Raw genomic sequence first — 14,062 nt, 5'->3', positions numbered from 1 at the left:
CTGGGAGCCAAGGACAGCCAGAGAGATGCCAAAGGTGGCCTGGACGGCTGGCTGGCCCCTCCTGGCACTTAGGCCTCCTCCTCCTCCGGGAGGCCCAGGGCCGGGCCCCGCCTCCCAGGCCGAATGGACCCTCCAGCCTCTTGCTGGCCAACTTCAGGCGGAGGCGAGCTCGGAGCAGGGCTCAGGGGGCCCCTCTGGGTCCGTGAACTGGACACTGTGACCGCCCAGGGCGTCAATTCCACCCTTCCCTCTGCGCCCAGAGTGTCTAAAGGTCCCAGGGCCGTCGCAGAGCGGGTGGCCAAGAGGGCCCTGGAAGGGGCGGCTGCAACCGGCCCCCTCCAGGGCGCCTGGCCGGCTGACGCAGCCCCGGCTCGGGCAGACGGTCCCGCGCCTCCTTCCCGGGACCCCTCCCGGCACCCCGGGCCGGTGACGCCCCACGCCCCCCGCGCCGCGGGCGCCGCCGCTCGGCCAGGTCTCCCGGACAACAGCCGCCGCCGCGCTTCCGAGGCGGGTCCCCGCGCCCACCCGCGGCCCGGCAGCCCACCTGTCCCGGGGGTCGATCCAGCTGGTCCTCCGGGTGTTGTGGTCGATGTAGAAGACCTTGCCGTCGTAGTCCCTGGCCTCCTCCCAGCCCCGGGGTAGCGGCAGCTGCCCGCTCCCGGCCCTCCTAGGCATGGTCGGCGGCCTCGCCGGCGAGCGGCGCCTCCATAGGGACCGGGCGCGGGACGCGGCGGGAACGCGACTGCCCGGCCCGACCCGGACGCCGGCGAGGGGCTGCGGGGCGCGGGGCGCGGGGCGCGGCGGGGCCACGCGCGGGGGCGCCTCAGGAAACCCTGCTCTCGGCCCCGCCGGGGATCAGTCCACCATGTCTGCGTCGGAGCAGGCGAGCGAACCCTCCTCCTCCTCCTCCTCCTCGCGATCGCCGCCGCTGCCTCCGCCTCTTCCTCCTCCTCCTCCTCCTCCCCGTCCCCCTGTGGCCGCCGAGGGTCGCGGCGCCCAGGCTGCCCGAGCCGCCGCCGTCTGGGCTCGGATCCGGGAAGCTCCGCGGAGCGGCGGTCGTGGCGGCGACGGGTCTCCTCATTTGCATGCGATTAGCATGCGCCCCGCCCGGGGCCCGCCCCCACCCGCTCCCACCCGCTCCTCCCCTTGCTCGGCTCATCTGCATGCACATTCCTCGCCGCCACATTCCAGGGCTTAACCCTGCAGCTGCCGAGGCCCGCTGCGCCTGCCGGGGCGCCGGCCCGAGTCAGGGGCGGAAGGGAGCTGTGGGCCAGGTGGGAGGGAAGACGGAGAAGGAATGCGCTGCTCGCTGCTTCCTCTTGACCCCAAATATCTCCCTACGGCCGAACACTTGGGGTTGTAGAGTTTCGGGACGGGAAAGGCGGCTAAAGAGAAGTCTCCTCAGCCCTCTCCACCGCCTTCCGACTTCTAGGGAAACCACAAGACTTTCGAGAGGAAAGGGGTGGGGAGGCTCTCTTCGGAAGACAAGGTCCCAGCAAACCGAGAAGGCACAAAGGCTCCCCCGCGCCCCCTCGGACCCCGGGGCGTTCCGGGCGGTGGGAAAGTGTGAAAAGCAGAGCCAGCGCTCGAAAGCGCGTTAGTGGCGCGTCCGGGGCGGTGTCGCCCCCGGGGCCTCTGCAGGGCGCCCGGCCCTCCGTGACCTCAGCCTCGCGGCGGAAAGCGAAGGCGGATCCCGCCGTCCGAGGGCGCCGCGACACGCCTGCCCCGGTGCCCCGCTGCGGGGGGGAAGCTCGGGCCAGACTCGGAGAAGCCACTGCACCCCCTCCCCCCCCCACCCCCCGGCGCGGGCGTTGTCGTCGTCCGCCGCGCGCGGGCCTGGGGCGCTCCACCCGGGGGGCCCACGCTGGACGTGCACGCGCCCGGGAGCCAGCCCCTTCCGTCCGCCCGCGCCCCGGGAAGTCCCCCACCCGGAGCCCCGCCGAGGCCCAGAAGGTGTGGGCGAGCACCGCTGGCAGGAAAACGCGGCGGCCCGGCGGCCAGGCTTTCCTAGCCCCTGGATGTGTCCGGGGAGGAACGTGGACTTTCTCTCCTTCCACAAGTATTTATTTATTCAGCAGCTACTACACCCTGGTCGGCCCTGAGGAGGGTCCGGACGTCGGGCTCCGGGCTGGACGGTGCCACGAGCCGCAGGCCTGGCAGGGCCCAGACACACAGCATTTGTGCCCCCAGCCCCTCGGTCTGGGAGGGAGCCTCCCAGTCTCCAGACTCCTCTCCAGCCAGGTCTACACCACCGTCCCCCATTCATATTCTTCTGGGTTACTAAGCAGCTGCTTTTAGAGTAAAACAAAACAAAACAAAAACAAAAAAACCGGAGGAAGACCCGGAGATCATTCACCTTTTGGTGTGAATTCGCTTAATCCTGCCGCCTAATTTGTAAAGACTTCCCCACCTTGTGCGGGACGCAGCGCACAGCAAGGGCTTTCAGGGGGTTTGGAACAAAGTCCGCCTCCCCTCCTGGGTGCACAGACCGGTAAGGGAGTCAGGTGAATTGAGATTCTCTACGGCGCGGAGCTGGCGCTGCGCGGTTAGTGTAGCAGCTGCCCTGGAGGTTGGGGGCGGCCTTTGGTTCTCCAGGCCGTCGGGGCAGCTGCGGTCAATCTCGAAGGTGGAGGAGGGTGGTCCTGGAGAGGAAGGACGGAGGGTCAGGCTTGGAACAGCTTCGCGGCGGGGACTGGACCTGCCATCTCGGGCGAGGGCCTTAGAAGGGGTTGTATTTGTACTTGGAGCATCTGGGCAGAAACTTTTAACTACTAGAAACTCTAGAGAGAACTCCTGGGAAGGAGCTACCAGAGGGCGCAGGAGCTGGGGAACGGAGTCACCCAAGATGAACTCGCTTACTGTATCTTTCTAGGTCTTCCTCGTTTACACCCAGGAAGGAAACGAGGCTTCGCCCGTAACAAAGGGAAGCCCCCGCCTCCTGGTCCTGTGTTCAGCCCCACTCCATTGATCAGGAAGTGATCACACAAGGCAAGCTTCTCCTGTTCCAGGTGAGATGTGATATCCTAGTGGGTAATCTTAAGGTTGTACTTCTGAATGCTGTGAAAAAGATGAGACCTGGCTAAAACTAATCTCTCACACCACTGAGTGAACGAGGTGCTTTGTTTTGGACTGGTCTGTACTGGCCCATTAGCATGGCCAAAATTTGTGTTATGGTATACTAATAACATCATTCGGCAACCCAGCCAAGCCATCCTTGTTTAAACCTTGCTTCCTGCTGTGCTTCCCCCCCCCAAAAACAATTAGAAAACATGTATTATATTAAAATGTCTGCATCCTACTGTTAAAAAAAAAAAAGTAACACACTTTGCTGTTGCCACAATTTAGTTTGTTTCACTGGGATGAACTACTGCCCAATACTTCTCGGTGTTATTTCACATTTGATAAGCTTTCAGGTAAGTATTCTTACCCAACTTCTAAAACCGATGAGGAATCCAAAATAGCACACAGCGGTAAATGGCATTTATTGTTCTATAAATCTCAAGACTTCAAAAAGGGACCCTAAATAGACAAACAAAACTCTGAAGCATTTAAGAGACAAGCTCGCTTCTTCTCCCCCACTGGGTGGCACAGGAAACATTTGGTCACACAAAAGCAGTTAAGATGACAGAAAGGAAAATTGCTCCTCTGCAGGGTTTTTTGTCTTGATCAAGTTTTCACTCTGCTGTTCTGGGTTCACCCAGTTTACACAGTACCATCCCTTTGGAAAATTCGTACTGGTTAAGACAATGAAGATTGTCCCTAGTTTATAGACGGATACATTTAGATTTCATTTGGTTCCAGTTGATCATTGGCAGAGAAGGATGGTGCTGTCTGCTGTCCCGGATGCCAGATTACCACAGTCTATGGTACCACTCGCCACTGAAGAGTCTGTTTCCGGGCCTTCAACCCCCTTTTCTCCCAGCTTTACATTTTCTCTGGTACTAATAGTCTGTGGGGTGAGCTGCCATTAAACAGAGCTCACACGTCAACGTCCAGATCCTGCGTGGCAGGAAAATTAGCGGTATCAAAAATGGGAGTAGACAGTGAAATTTATTTCAACAGATAATTAGTTATAACTATCCAAATTTAAAATATGTATACTTTTATTCCAGCAATCCCAGTGCTACAGGTTTACCTACGGATATTAAAGTTCCTCAGGATATGCAAGGATGTTCATTGTAGCATGCTTCATAATAACAAAACTGGAAAAACCACCAGCATCCATCATTAAGGGACTGAGTAAATGAATTATCCATACTCAGCAGGCATTTTAAAAGCATTGCATAAAAATGTATGTGCTGATAATGTATGTGCTGATCCTGGAAAGATGTCCAGGATCTTTAAGTGAAAAAAAGCAAGGTGCAAAAACCACTTACTTGTTAACTTCACTGCAGGTGGAGCCAATCATACAATTTAAAGAACACAGCCTCCTATATACTTCCTTAGTGTCAAAGGGAGAATTCAGACAGTAAATTAAGAGAATGGGGACTGTCAGAAAGGTCTCGTCAAAGCAGTATACATAAGGAAAACGATCATTAAAGAAAAGGGATGGGGTCGAGATGAGTGGACATGATTCCAAAATGCACCGGCGTGGCAGGGCGTGCTTGTAGAAGGAAATGGATATTGGAAACTCCAAGGTGAATCTGGCGTGCAAGAGCCCAAGACTGGCTGGAGCCGTCTAGTTAGGAGGCTGGCGTGGTAATATAGGTATGAGAGAGATAAAGGTCTGGATTAGAAATAAAGTGAGGAAGGCATAAAAAGGAATGATCCGGCAAGAATTTGCTACTGATTAGATTAAGCAGTAAGTCGACCACAAGGAGGAATCTGGTATGAGTCCAAGATTTTAGGCCATCAAGAGAAACTCAAATAGCTGAAATAAATGAGGAAGTCCAAAGGGGGATCTGATATGGGGTTTGAGTTTAGAAATTAGAGATACCCAGCAGAAAGTTAAAGGTCAGGACTGCAAATACATGGTCGAATGTCACCCATCTGAAATTCTGTAAAGGGCTAAGGATTCAGGACTGAATCTTGGGAAGGAAACATCAGTACTAGTCTAATAGCATTAAGTAACCCATCTATAGTCCTATATTTGGCCTGTAAGTCTTCCGTAATTTGATGTGATTTAGTTTATTTCTTTGTAAAATGTGGTCTCCATTTTCAGTGATGTGTGTAAGAATTCGTTACTAGTGTGTAATCCATCTCTGAATGAATTATTGTTATAAACTTTAAGCTTAAGCTATTGAATCAACTCATGTGTAGGCCAAGATGAACTGGTTTTCAATATTTTAATACCCCCTGTCTCCTCAAGGAGATCAGGGATTATATAAACTGGAACTTCTAAGTAAGGATAACTTTTTCTTTCCTGAATCAAACTAGTGACTTTTTTGTTTTTGTTTTTGCTCTTCTGCAACCGAAACGTTAAAATAAATAACATCTCTAGGTGTTATGAATCAGTAGCCCTAATCCTCAATTCCTAAATCTTATTGTCTAGACAGTCCTGAAAAAGATAGGCATATGAGCGTTAAGAATTCCCAGTGCCAGGCCAGACCAGAAACCTCGATAACCACAGCCACTTCCCTGCCAGTTACTCATTATAGCAACACCTTGGGCAACAGCGATCATTCCAGTTCAGTAGTAAGCAACATCAAACAGGTTAGATTTTACCTGACTCACTGCAGAGGGAGACCCACATTGAGCAAATGCTGTGGTTGCTAAAGAGATAGAAAACATTTAATAGCTGTCTTATTAACGAAAAGGAACAAAAGTTCCAATGCCATGTTTGTATGTGTGAGGCTCTCAGAGGGTACCTCTTGTATACTCTGTGGGGTAGACTCTTAGAATACATATTCACTGACATTCTTTCTTACATAATGAAAGAATATAAGGTTCCATTTTCCTTTTACCATCTTTAATTTGCATTTTTTCCCCATTCCAACTTTATAATCCACGAAAAACAGCTTCTTTAAAAGATGGGATGGTATTCCCTCATCCCTATCTCTTAAAACTATTTTATATCTCCTTTCCTATCCCTCTGAATTTTCCATTAAAATCTTTATTTCTACTTATTATTTCTCAGTCTTTCTCTCTCCACTTCATCCTCTCTCTTTCTCTTAGTTCTTGATTTCCTGATGTTGACTCAATGCCGTGAATTTGGCTTTAAGAAATTTAACTGCAGTATAATCTCCCAAATTTGTCTGATTTAGGGATATTCAAATTGAATAAGGAGAAAAAACAGTCTATGTAATAAAACATGTTCAAAGAAGTGTATTTTGCCAATAAACGTATGGAAAGTTGCTCAACGTCATTAAGAACCAGTGAAATGAAAACTAAAACCACAGTGAGATACTCATGTAGCCGCTACACTGGCAAAAACTTAAGTTTAAAAATATCAGGTGTTGGTAAGAATGTGGAGCAACAGGTATTGTCATCAGTGATGGGTGGCAATACAAATTGGTACAGAGACAATTTGGCCATATCTAGGAAAATTGAGGATATCCACATCCTATGACCTAGTGATTCCATTCCTAGGTATATCCCTAGAGAAATTCACACATATATGCTCCAGATCCACGTACAAGAAATGTTTAGGGTGTATTATTTACAGTAGCCTAAAAGTGAAGCATGCAAATGTCTGATAAAGAATGTAGTGGATAAATATATTGTGTGGTTTATTTATGCAATACAATAGAGCAATGATAAAAGGATGAACTATAGCTACACAAAACCCCTTTGGTAAATCTTTAAAAATATAATGTTGGGTAAAAGAAGCAAGAAACAAAAGAATTTGTACAGAGAGATTTCATTCACATAAAGTTCACAAAAACAGGTAAAACCAAACTATATTGATTAGAGATGTGTACGTAAGAGGTGAAAGTATAAAGAAAAACAGGGAAATAAGTACTGCAAAAGTCAACATAGTGCTTACTTCTAAAGGGAGGGATAATGTTGAACTTGGGGAGAAGGACATAGGGAGAGGAATTCTGTTAATGTTCTGAGGTTTTTTTAACCTGTTTGCTTTATATTTTTTGTTAAAGTATATGCACATGTTTATACACTTTTCTGTATGTATGTTACATTTCTCTTTCTCTCTCTGTCTCTGTCTCTCTCTCTCTCTCTCACACACACACACACACACTCACACACACACGGAAATACTATAGTTTTATCTTGAAGTGTGGGGAATACCCAAGACCTGGGAAACCTGCTTTAATGAACAGATGAAAATTATACTTGTAATTAGCACATTCAGTGTGTGAATGCAAATGCCCCACTAAAGGTTATTCTTTCTAAAATAGAGTAAGCTCCCTTATTTGTTTATTTACAGATGTTGAGACATATATACAAATAAGATCCAATTACAATAATTCTGTAAAATGAAGCTATATCCTTCAAATTCGTATCCTGTACCAGAACTTTTTAAAACCATAATAAATTATGCACAACAATAATTCTACACAACCAATATTCTGTCTGGCTACTAAACACTTTCAGTTTTAAAATGGCCTGACTACTGTTCCACTGGTGTCCTGGGGGAGGGGGAGGGGCAGCGGGTAGGCCAGCGGGGGCCCGACTTTACTGAACTGTGCTGTGCACGCCAGTTTTTTTAGCTCTTACCTTTCAGCTCACTCAACTCTTTTTGTGGAAAAAATCCAAATCACCTCTTCTAGAATTTACCTAGACCACCAAATCCCAAAATAAAACAAGTCCCTCACTCATCCATTCAACTTCTATTGCACACGTAATATGAACAGGGTTCTGAACACTAAAGGCTGAACAAGAACAAGGTCCCTGCTTGACTGCAACAGTACTGATTCTCAGTATTTGGGTATTCCAATGCATTGTGCTGTTTTTGTGTCTTTAAATATCTGTAATTTTGTTGGTGTAATACTGTTATTTTAATATTTAAAAAAATCAAAAATTGGAGCCATTTACTTCTTGAGACACACCCAAGAAAGTTAGATTCTTTTTATTTTGAAAAATTTGAAAACTACAGAAAAATTGAAAGAAGAATAAAATGAATACCTGTGTAAGTGTCTTCCAGATTCACCAGGCGATATTAACATGTTGCCATGTTACTATCTCTTTTATATCTCTGTTTGTAGATAAAGGCTTTTTTTATTCAACCATTTGAAAGTAAAAATAAGGACATTCTCTGACATAACCATAGTATTATTATCAACTCCCCAAATTAAAATTGATATGATAAATACTACTTAATATACAGTCCATATCCACATTTCCCCAATTACCCTAAAGCGTCCTGTACAGCTGTTTGTTGTTTTTTAAACAGGATGCCGTCAAGGACACCACTTGGCACTTAATTGTCCTGTCTCTTTAGTCTCCTCCAATCTTGAACATCCCCCTGCTTTTTATTTTTTTTAAATCTTTCATGACAATGATGAAGAGTCTAGGCTGGCAGTTTTGCAAAATATCCCACAATCTGGGTTTAGACGATTTCCTCAAGATTCAGATGAAAATCCTTGTCCAGAAAACTCCGTGGTTAGGTTTATACTTCCCACCTCATCACATCAGGAGGTCTGTGATGTCAGTTTTGTCCCGTCGTTGGTCCCATGCACCATTGAATCATGCACAGTGGCATCTGACAGGTGTATCTGATACCACTGCAAAGGCCTCTTTTCTCCTCTGTGCTAATAACTATCTGTGGGGTTATACTTTAAGACTATATGAATATCCTTTTCCCAAACAAATCTTTCACCCACTGCATTTGGCATTTATTCAAGAGCCATGCTTACATACATCAATTATTACATTCATGGTTCCAAAATGGTGGGTTTTTTCCTTACATTTACCAGCCAGCATTTTTATGTGAAGAACTTTCCCTATCTCTTTCTGCCATGATTGTTATTTTTTTATCACTAGGGACCCATGGATTATTTTTTAGTGTGTTATAATCCATTCCAGCACTTTTTATTGTGGTAAAATAAATGTAATACCTACCATTTTAATCATTTTGAAGTGTACAGTTTAGGGGCCTTAAGTACATTCACGCTGTTGTGCAACCATCACTACCATCCGTCTCCAGGACTCCATCTTCCCCACGTGAACTCTGTGTCCCTTAAACACTAAGTCCCCATGCTTGCCTCTCCCCCGTTCCTGGCAACTGCACCATCTTTTTTTTTTTTATGCTCAAGTTGTCTTAGATTTGGCCTATGGGAGCTCCTTCATTCTATTTCCTGTGTTCTCTGACATGTCCCCATCATTCTTTTTTTTTTTAATATAAATTTATTTATTTATTTATTTCTGGCTGTGTTGGGTCTTCGTTGCTGTGCGCAGGCTTTCTCTAGTTGTGGCGAACGGGGGCTACTCTTTGTTGCGGTGTGCAGGCTTCTCATTGCAGTGGCTTCTCTTGTTGCAGATCACGGGCTCTAGGTGCGCGGGCTTCAGTAGTTGTGGCAGGTGGGGTCAATAGTTGTGGCTCGTGGGCTCTAGAGTGCTGGCTCAGTAGTTGTGGCTCGCGGGCTCTAGAGTGCAGGCTCAGTAGTCGTGGCGCATGGGCTTAGTTGCTCCGCGGCATGTGGGATCTTCCCGGACCAGGGCTCAAACCCGTGTCCCCTGCATTGGCAGGCGGATTCTTAACCACTGCACCACCAGGGAAGTCCCATATCCCCATCATTCTTTGAGCATTTCCTTGTTTTCTGTCACAAGAAGATTTTCCAGGCTCCCTTTAATCCTTTCCCTGTCCCAGAGCTTGACTCAGCCATTTCTCCAAGGACCCCAGGTCCTTTTAGTGGGCAGTGAATGGTATTTAGAAGCTAATATCTGGGCATCTAGGTGAACTCACCGATATTGGAGGGTCACCCAGGCCCTCTTAGTAGATACATTTACATGCTTATCTATTTCTCTGTCAAAAACCACGAGTTCATATGAATTTCTTCAGTTCAAACTCAACATCACAGCATTCACTCCAGTTTTGTTTCCTTTCCGTGTTTGTAACTCCCTTCTCGAACAGGGAGAAAACTGACTTTCCTTCTCCTCAGTGTATTTATGTATTTACTCAATACCCCTGAATGTAACCAGCCTCCCAAGGCTGCCACTGTGCCTTCCCCAATGATACCACCCCCCAACCCACCCCCGTGGCCTGCACACCTCACGTTCGGCCCACGCCCTCCCAGAAGCCTCTCCTACCCTCTGTGGGCTCCCGCACCCGGTGCTGGGCCACTCCGCTGTGCAGGAGCCCTCCTCACCCCACTCAAGCTCCCACACCCCACACTAGGGCACCCGACCCCCTCAAACGACTCATCTGCTCTGGCTCTGACACCCCACGCTGGGCTGCACCTCCACGAGGACACCATCTCTGTGCTGCTTGTTTTACTGCCCTTCCAAGCTCATACTTTTCTTACCCTTCTTGGTAAGTGCCACATCCCATACCAGGGGGACTGCCCCTCTGCTTGGATGTCTCCCCGCCAGGGCTCTGACTCTTACACTCGTAAGGGCAGCATTTCTCACAACTTCAGTAGAACCTTGATAACCTCTTGGTAACCTTGTTAAAAATGCAGATTGCCGGGTCCCACTCCCAGAGGTTATGATTCAGTCAATTGAAATGAGATGGTGAGATCCACATCCTCAGCAGGTGCTCCTGATGCAAGTGGTCTGGGTGACAATTTAAGAAATTCTGTTTTCATCTGGAATTACAGCATCAAAAGATAAGCACATTTAATATTTTGACAAGTATTGCCAAACTGTCTGCCTGAAAGGCTGTACCACTGGCCGTGGTTCCACTGGCCGTGCATAGCAGTGCACTGTCGCAAACCTTTCAGCATACCCCTGTAAGGGGAGGTGCTTCACGAACATTGGGTGGGTGGGTGGAGCGGGGGATCCTCTTCCCTGGGCCTCAGTTTCCTTATAAAATCAGGATCTTGGATTAAATCAGTGCTTCCAAACTTTCCTGATGATGAACATCCCTTGGAAGTCTTGTTAAAAATTCAGATTTGCAGGATCAGGTCTACTGCATCAGACTCTCTAGGGGAAGGGAGTGGGAATCTGTGTGTTTAACAATAATCCCAAGCTTCTCTTGAATAAGTTCCACGTTACTCCTTTGACTAAGTGAGTTTTGTAAATATTGCTCTGATCGACTTTGAATGTTCCCTCCGGTTCTATAATATTTTAATTCCACCTGACTGTACAAGACCTTGTTTAATTATGAACCAGTAGCCGTGAACTTTAGAGGAAAAAGTACAAGCTGTCTGCAGAGCAGCTATAATGCTCAAATAAGATATACGTGGATGATAAATTCAAGACATGTCTTTTATATCTTTGTGAAGGCTGAATATTTCAGATATTTTTACATTTTTAAAGAAACTGCTACTGCAAAGATGTAAAATATTCCTAAAATGTCAAGGTGGCATACCAATTCTCCTGTGCTGCTTTCTCACTGGGATTATTAAAGAGATGGACTACTACATAATAAAATAAAAACTTCAGACCCAAAGGAAGATCAGACTTCAAGTAAAAGAGAGTTTTGAAGTTCTCAAGTTTCTCAGTGAAAAGGAAATAAGTCCAGTTGAAAACAATAATAATGATAAAAGGGGATTGAAAGTAGATCTTATGACACTACGCTAAATGAATGATGTGTAATTTGGAGAAGTTATGGTTAAAGAGGTTGCTGCAGAGGTATGCATTGATTCATCTAGAACAAATATTAAACTGAAGATTTTCCATATTGAAGTGATTTTTCTTTATGTATTATATTGATTTATGAGTCATATTTACAAACACTCTTAAAATTGGAAGTCATCAGGTCACTGTTGGCTATTGGATATTTTGGTCAAATAAATCTTCTGTTATAGACTTTTTTAAAAAAATTAATTATTGGGACTTCCCGGGTGGTGCAGTGGTTAAGAACCCGCCTGCCAATGCAGAGGACACAGGTTCGAGCCCTGGTCCAGGAAGATCCCACATGCCGCGGAGCAACTAAGCCTGTGCGCCACAACTACTGAGCCTGCGCTCTAGAGCCCGTGAGCCACAACTACTGAAGCCCGCGCACCACAACTACTGAAGCCTGCGTGCCTAGAGTCTGTGCTCCGCAACAAGAGAAGCCACCGCAATGAGAAGCCTGCGCACCACAACCAAGAGTGGCCCCCGCTCGCTGCAACTAGAGAAAGCCCGCTTGCAGCAACGAAGACGTAGCGCAGCCAAAAATAAATAAATAATTTTTTTAAAAAAAAAGTTAATTATTTAGCACTTACCATGAGCCACCTTCCCAAGTGCTTTGCTTCTGTAAACTCATTTTCTCTTCCATCAACTCTATGGAGTACGTACTTTCATGACTCCTTTTTGAGAGGAGAGGAAACTGAGGCACAGATCACTTAACTTGTTTGCCCACAAACACACGGCTATTAAGTGATGTAGCTGGAACTCAAACCCAAGGGGACTGACTTTGGGACCTGTGTTCTTGGCCACATCACAGCAGAGTGGTGGTTAGTGTGGACAGTTGTTATGAAGAGCACATTGCTTCCTTTACTTTCTATCTTCATTCAAAATTGAGTCATTATTATTAGCAAACGTTTAGGTAGACCCGAGCCAGGTTTCTCACTGTCCAAAAAAAAAAAAAAGTTACAAATAAGCAAGGGGGAAATCTAGAATGAACCCTATGGTACTAGAATAGTGTTGGAGACATCAGTATGAACTCAAGTTTTCATGTTTAGTTTAATATAGGTAGATAGGTAAGTAGATAGATAGATAGAAATATGAGTATATCCATGGGTTTATCTACACACATGTATTTCCTGGCTTATATCATTAGAGGACCTAGAAACAATGGCACCTCAGTAGCAAGAACTTGCTACTAAGGGTGCAGTACCAAGGACAAGCATCCACATCTTGGTTTCTAACACCATTTTCCAATAAAAGGAACCAAGGATCCTTGGAGAAGTGCCTGATTCTAGGGAGAGAGCAGGGAAAATACAAGATGTGCCTGGAGCATCTTGTAGTACAAGAAAGTAAAGAAGTTCCCAGAGAGCAAAACAATGGGATATATCAAAGGGACATAGGAGCCAACTGTTATGATTGTATTTTCTTAGATTCTGTATTTGTCCACTTGGCATTCAGTCATCACAGGGCCAAACTAACAGCCAAAGTTGTTTTCATCTCCCCTATGATCCAGCTTTTGTGGGTGTGTGAAAATCATATTACAAACCTCCAACTAATCCCAGATCCATATCCCCCACCACCTCCTTTATTTAATCCTCACACACCAAGCCAATATTTCCCCAGCTCTATATCAACCCAGGGCCAGGCACCAGACAACCAAGGACAGCCCCTAGGCTTCAAAGCCCATACTAGAGGACTTCCCTGGTGGCGCAGTGGTTAAGAATCCGCCTGCCAATGCAGGGGACACGGGTTCGATCCCTGGTCCGGGAAGATCCCACATGCCGCGGAGCAACTAAGCCCGTGCGCCGCAACTACTGAAGCCCGCGTGCCTAGAGCCCGTGCTCCGCAACAAGAGAAGCCACCGCAATAAGAAGCCCACGCACCGCAACGAAGAGTAGCCCCCGCTCACCACAACTAGAGAAAGCCCGTGTGCAGCAGCAAAGACCCAACGCAGTCAAAAATAAATACATAAATAAATAAATTAAAAAAACAAAAACAAAAACAAAGCCCATACTAGAATTATTCAAACTAATCCTGAGCTTTGCCTTTCCCAGGGAAACCCCAGTAAATTCTGTGGCCTGTGCTCTCCCCATGCTCCTGCTTCTGCCCTGACCAAACCTGGTGCTTCCCCATGTGGCCCCGTGTGCTGTAGTGTGTTCCCTTCTTTTGGAAAATGTAAGTAACAAATTCTTCAATGGCATTAGCCTCTCCGTGTTCACTTAGTCACCTCCATGAGTTACAATCCCACAGGTATATTTTAACACAGTTGGCACAGTGAGCAGGGTGACTCAGTGTTCTGTAGAGGGACGTGCCTCCAGATGGCTCTTGGCTTGCGAACTGGATTCACCCAAGAGCCAGTTCTGCCTGGGAAGACACGCTGGCTGCTGGTGTCCATGTGCTTTAGCTGTCACCGCTTTATGCTGTGTCTGCTGTATGCTGCCGTGGTATTCCA

At 47.0% G+C, this 14,062-nt stretch overlaps 1 protein-coding gene and 1 long non-coding RNA gene across 3 annotated transcripts in view; one reads left to right on the top strand and one right to left on the bottom strand.

The window, feature by feature from the left end:
- The window catches only part of WWC2 (WW and C2 domain containing 2), a 163,139-nt gene extending 162,068 nt beyond the window's left edge, over nucleotides 1-1,071 (bottom strand). For both annotated transcript variants that reach the window (XM_061177545.1, XM_061177547.1), the window contains exon 1: nucleotides 545-1,071. In XM_061177545.1, the coding sequence (XP_061033528.1) occupies nucleotides 545-675 (131 nt within the window). In that variant the 5' untranslated portion in view covers nucleotides 676-1,071. The remainder of the gene's footprint in view (nucleotides 1-544) is intronic.
- Nucleotides 1,072-1,700: 629 nt separating this feature from the next.
- On the top strand, nucleotides 1,701-13,741 carry LOC133081353 (uncharacterized). Its single transcript, XR_009698785.1, has 3 exons — nucleotides 1,701-2,491; nucleotides 2,873-3,008; nucleotides 13,665-13,741. It is a non-coding gene; the product is annotated as an uncharacterized LOC133081353 (long non-coding RNA).
- Nucleotides 13,742-14,062: the final 321 nt, after the last annotated feature.

This window comes from Eubalaena glacialis, chromosome 20, assembly GCF_028564815.1.
Source record: "Eubalaena glacialis isolate mEubGla1 chromosome 20, mEubGla1.1.hap2.+ XY, whole genome shotgun sequence".
In the NCBI taxonomy this organism is placed as follows: domain Eukaryota; kingdom Metazoa; phylum Chordata; class Mammalia; order Artiodactyla; family Balaenidae; genus Eubalaena; species Eubalaena glacialis.
This window is presented reverse-complemented; position numbering and strand designations above follow the sequence as displayed.